We start from the raw sequence: 6,000 nt of genomic DNA, 5'->3' as shown, positions 1-6,000 counted from the left end.
AATTTGACTGCTGCAGTATAAAGGAGTATCACCGTGTGCCTCAAATTCCACACTAATCACTTTATAGTGCACTACTTTTTACATAGAGCTCTGGCCAAATGTTGTGCGCTATATTGGGAATAGGGTGCCATAGGGAATAGAGACGCAGCCCCAGAGAGCTGGGTATGAAGTTTTGGCACCACACTGAGAGGTGCTGTAAAGTTAATTTCATTCACAGCAGGGGTCCAACAACAGGAGCAACATAGCAGGAAGTGATTTCAATATAAGCATCTATTTATTATGATGATTGTTAATTATATGCAGTAACAATACAGCTGCCACATTCTTTTCACTTTTAAAAAAAAAGTTATTTTACACATGATGACATTCCAGAACACAGAACACATCTCTGATTCTGAGAGAACAGAACCAATCCTGACATTCCAAGGATTTCATGAACTTTGTTAATTTTATTTTATTATTAGCCTTTGTTTAACTCCATTGAGATCAGGCCTTTGTTTAACTCCATTGAGATCAGGCCTTTGTTTAACTCCATTGAGATCAGGCCTTTGTTTAACTCCATTGAGATCAGGCCTTTGTTTAACTCCATTGAGATCAGGCCTTTGTTTAACTCCAGGGTCTCATTTGTAATGGTGCCTCGAGAACAACAGTTCAAGTGTGATCACTACAAAATTACAGTTACAAACATTTCAAATAAATTATGTTGCAAATATATACAATCAATCAAAAACAATTGCAGTTTTCATTAGTCACATTTATCAAAGACCAAAATATAGATCACTGCGTCTATGCACTTGTCAAAGCTGTACTCTAAACTGCTAAAATTATAATTGCACAGAGAGAAGGGGTTCTAGGGTTCTGTTTTCCAGTGTTTTATGGTTGAATTCGGATTCCCCACCCTTCTCCCAAAGTGTGTACTTCCACACTTTCTTGCATGTATTAAACAATGGCAGAAACTCTCTCCAGCCAATGCTTAAACCAATTCTATGCTTTTAAATCCACGACGGCAAGTTTACAAGTGCCTGTTTGTCTGCCCTCTGTCCTAAAAGTCTTCATCAGCCTGGAAGGCAGGGTTGTCTCTGGTCTCCTTGTCTCCATTCTCTAATATAGACTTTAGTCTTATGGGTGGCCCATGTAGAGGGTCCTTGTCGTTCTCTCCACTGACTGGCTTAGCCCTGATAACATACCTGTAGCAGAGGAATAGGAGACCGCCAAAGATAAGGAAGATCGAAGCACCGACCCCCATCCAGATAGCTCCGCCCACTTCCTGTCTGAGGGGGGCAGGAGGGAGGTGGAACTCTGGGGGGAATGCTACAGTCTGATTAGTCAGGACAGATTTCACGTTCCAGACTAGAGGGACCAGAAAGCTGACCCCTGTCAGGACGTACAGCCCCCCGGCCCCTGAGAACATCAGTCTGATAAAGTCATGAGTCTTCTGACCAAAATAGATGTTCCTCACTGCGTACGCACCAAGGATGTTTCCCAAGAGTCCAGTTATCACTGCTACCATGATGACCACCTGTGCCACGGAGATCTCCACGGGAACAAACAGGTCGGCAATGCTGATTGGCTGGCAGAACTCTGAGTCGGGTAGAGTGTGGCTGTAGAAACACGCCCGCCACACGCCCACCCAGGCCACGCCAGAGGTTACCACGGAGACGTCCTCTACGTACCACAGCCTCCACTCGTTGTGGCCCGCGGTGGCCATGGTCAGGATCCAGCCTACACAGCCAATCACTAGGCCCAGGAACTGCCAGTGAACCGTGTGGGCCAGGTACACCATGACCCTGTCAGAGGGTTGGTTACGTCAATGATCTGGGTTTAAGATGGACTCCTGACTCAGTCCTCCTGCCCACAGCCGGTCAACTCAAATACCACTGCAGAGTTCTGCAGCTTCTCTGGTCCCATGAAACCTGATGAGAGAAACATATTAGATCCGCATGTAGTGTACAGCATTTCCCACAGTATATCACCAAAGGGGCCGATTCAGACTTAGGAAATGTGTCCTACACACTTCTCAGTAGTTGGTATTCAGACTTACCTTATGCAGGCGCGTAACACGCTCTGCAGGTGGTGCTCCCTTGCACACAATGAATACATTTCATTCAACCTCTGAAAACCCTCCTATTTGCTGGCCAACATATTTTCTTGTGAAGTTTTCATTCAATAGGTTTTCAGTACATTAATCTTAAGACATCCCTTTAAATATGCTGTACCTTTAATCATAATTTTGTCTACAGACACACTAGAATATATCGACAGAACCGGTTTTGAATATTAGGAATCAAAGAAAGAAAGCAATCTATTGTAAATATATGCATATTTTGTCTTAGTTTCCACCAACTGGTAGATTTAGAATTGATTGTAGATTATTTAGGGTGAGGAAAGTATTTACAAACCCTAAACAGATTTATAGATTTATATTTCTAAGCCTTTATGCACAAAATATATTGATGAATAAAAAAAATACAGTGGTGTGATTCATCCTGAAAGTTATTGAAGTTCAATCTGTTAAATATTTGAAGGGGTTGAACAATAGTCCAATAAATCTACCCTTATCCTCACTAATCACGGAAATGTATGACAACAGTCCATTCGTCATGAACTGTGTGCCAGAATCCAAAACAGCTAAGTGTGGTCTGAGTTCCATAATGATTCAAATAGGCTACATGTATCAAATTATTACACAACTTTAACCTAATATGATTCACTATTGCTAGCGACCCTCAGGAACAACTTGTGACCGAGGAAAGAAAGGAAAACGGAATGGATTGGAATGATACAAAATGTAAGCAACAAATTGAAGGAAACTAACACGAGAGTGACAGTTATAATTGTATGTGGGTATTACTGATGGTGGCTAATATTTAACATTATACAAATTATTTTTTTTAAACTACAGAAAGCCTGGGCATATAATTAAAACATTCTAGAGAGCATACATCAACTCGGTGGGTTCAGCACTAGAGAAGCCTATAGCTAGGGTCATCAGATGTAATCCCCGCCATATATAGCCTACTGTACTTCACTGTGGAGGCAATATATGTCATATAGATATGATTTTCAGTTTCCTTCCACATGACTGGTTTGACATTCGTCTTCAGTAATCATAAGGAAAGATCATCTAAAACAATTGCTATATTTGTATTTACAATTCCCTTTTCCAAACGGATGACTCATTTACCTAGTTCTTATCAATTTATACATTACAATGTATGAAGAATGGTGTTATTTCTATCGGGAATAGTAGATTTGTAAGGGTAAATACTGCCACCTAGTGGAGAGAAAGAGCTAATGGATTAAGACAGGAAATCTAGTTCCAAATTCAAGTGTTGTAGTTATCGGTCTGGCTAGCTGCTAGCTGCTAGCTGCTAGCTGCTAGCTGTTAGCTGCTAGCTGTTAGCTGTTAGCTGCTAGCTGTTAGCTGCTAGCTTCTGCACTCGACATGGAATATCATTCTTGTGATTGAAGTTGTATTTAAGAACATTGTTAGCACAAGTTATCAAGAGACTACTGCTGATTATTCATGTAACACACGAAAAGTCCTATCTCCATGGGATTCGTTTTACTGGGGGAGATAGAGCTGTGTAATTATGTGCACAAACATACATTTAAGTCCCATCTGAATCTACCATGTCATTCATTTTTGCATAGCAGTAGAGAAATAATTCCAGCCAGAATAACCTTCTGTTTTTCCACTAAGATCCTCTGATAATACTAGTCCACCGCAATTTGACATCCCTGTGTTTTGAGAGAAATTTAAGAGGTGCTGCTCAAATTTGAGCAAAAAAAAAACAATAACTGACTTCATAAATTAATGCTTTAAAAAAGTGCTGGGCTTAGCCTATATATGAAGGGCCTACATGTATCAACTTTCACAGTGAATGCTACACGTTTTTTGCCAAAAGATATGAACATTGCCAAAATGTTTAGTAAAAAAATATTGTGCCTATTTAATGCAACCCTTAATCTTAATAGATCGCAAAGCAGTATTCCAGCTGAGCTACATTTTTGGAAATGAGAAGTTCACTTTCTCATCCATATCCTCAAAACACATCTCAAGTGCAAGTGCACTGTTTAGCGCACATCTGCAGTGTCACGTTCTGACCTTTATTTCCTTTGTTTTGTCATTATTTAGTATGGTCAGAGCGTGAGTTGGGGTGGGCAGTGTTTGTTTGTTTTTATATGATTTGGGGATTTCTATGTTTCGGCCTAGTATGGTTCTCAATCAGAGGCAGGTGTCATTAGTTGTCTCTGATTGAGAATCATACTTAGGTAGCCTGGGTTTCACTGTGTGTTTGTTCCGTGTCTGTGTTTTTCACCACACGGTACTGTTTTGGGTTTCGTTCATTCCACGTTTATTGTTTTTGTATTCAGTTGTTCATGTGTACTCTTTCTTATTAAAAGAACCATGGACACTTACCACGCCGCATATTGGTCCTCCGATCCTTTACAGAATCCCTTACAGAAACACCCACCAACCAAGGACCAAGTGACGTGGTAAAGACAGCGACGACAGCAGCAGCAGCAGCAACAACAGCAAGTGGCGTGGTAAAGACAGCGACAACAGCATCACAGGACTCCTGGACATGGGAGGAGATATTGAACGGAGAGGGACCCTTGGCACAGGCTGGGGAATATCGCCACCCCAAAGCAGAGCTGGAGGCAGTGAAAGCTGAGCAGCGACGATATGAGGAGGCTTGAAACATATTGGTATTACAGACTCAATCAGGGACATGTTGAAAATGTCAGTGAAGACACCTGCCAGTTGGTCAGCAGATGCACGTAGCACACGTCCTGGTAATCCGTCTGGCCCTGCAGCCTTGTGTATGTTGGTGTATGTTGACCTGTGGGCTAGGCGTGCCTCAAGCGACCCACCTCGACAACATCCGGTGAAATTGAAGAGCGCCAAATTCAAATGACAGAAATCGTAATATAAAACGTTCATGAAAATACAAGTGTCATACATAATTTAAAAGATAAACTTCTTGTTAATCCCGCCGCATTGTCAGATTTCAAAAAAGGCTTTACGGCGAAAGCACACCGTGCAATTATCTGAGGACAGCGCCCCGCATACAAAAGCATTTAAAAAAACACTTTCCAACCAAGCAGATGCATCGTGGGTGTCAGAAATAGCGATAAAATAAATCGCTTACCTTTGAAGATCTTCATCTGTTTGAAATCACAAGCGTCCTCAGCTACATAACAACACACCACTGGTTCCCTTATCAACACACCACTGGTTCCCTTATCAACACACCACTGGTTCCCTTATCAACACACCACTGGTTCCCTTATCAACACACCACTGGTTCCCTTATCAACACACCACTGGTTCCCTTATCAACACACCACTGGTTCCCTTATCAACACACCACTGGTTCCCTTATCAACACACCACTGGTTCCCTTATCAACACACCACTGGTTCCCTTATCAACACACCACTGGTTCCCTTATCAACACACCACTGGTTCCCTTATCAACACACCACTGGTTCCCTTATCAACACACCACTGGTTCCCTTATCAACCACTGGTCCTTTTGTTCGATAATGTCCTTCTTTATATCCCCAAAAAGTATGTTTATTTGGAGCGCTTCATTCAATAATCCACACAGTCGTCCAGAACAGCTGATGCTCTCATGCATGCCTCAGTGTAGCTTGCCTCGAAGAGAGCATAGAAGTGATTTAGCTCGTCTGGTAGGCTCGTGTCACTGGGCAGCTCGCGGCTGTGCTTCCCTTTGTAGCCTGTAATAGTTTGCAAGCCCTGCCACATAATACGAGCACCGGATCAGGTGTAGTATGATTCAATCTTAGCCCTGTATTGACATTTTGCCTGTTTGATGGTTCGTCGCAGGGCAAAGCAGGATTTCTTGTAAGCTTTCGGGTTAGAGTTCCGCACCTTGAAAGCGGCAGTTATACCCTTTAGCTCAGTGCGAATGTTGCCTGTAATCCATGGCTTCTGGTTGGGGTATGTACGTACAGTCACTGTGGGGACGA

At 42.3% G+C, this 6,000-nt stretch overlaps 1 protein-coding gene across 1 annotated transcript in view; it reads right to left on the bottom strand.

Annotated features, from left to right (window-relative positions):
* Nucleotides 1-423: 423 nt before the first annotated feature.
* The window catches only part of LOC115124611 (claudin-34-like), a 32,607-nt gene continuing 27,030 nt past the window's right edge, over nt 424-6,000 (bottom strand). The window contains exon 2 of the mRNA XM_029654027.2: nt 424-1,913. Coding sequence (XP_029509887.1) covers nt 1,043-1,783 — 741 coding nt within the window. The 5' untranslated portion in view covers nt 1,784-1,913 and the 3' untranslated portion in view covers nt 424-1,042. The remainder of the gene's footprint in view (nt 1,914-6,000) is intronic.

Source organism: Oncorhynchus nerka, linkage group LG25 (assembly GCF_034236695.1).
Source record: "Oncorhynchus nerka isolate Pitt River linkage group LG25, Oner_Uvic_2.0, whole genome shotgun sequence".
Taxonomy (NCBI): domain Eukaryota; kingdom Metazoa; phylum Chordata; class Actinopteri; order Salmoniformes; family Salmonidae; genus Oncorhynchus; species Oncorhynchus nerka.
Note: the sequence above shows the minus strand (reverse complement) of the source record. Positions and strands in the feature narration are given on the sequence as shown.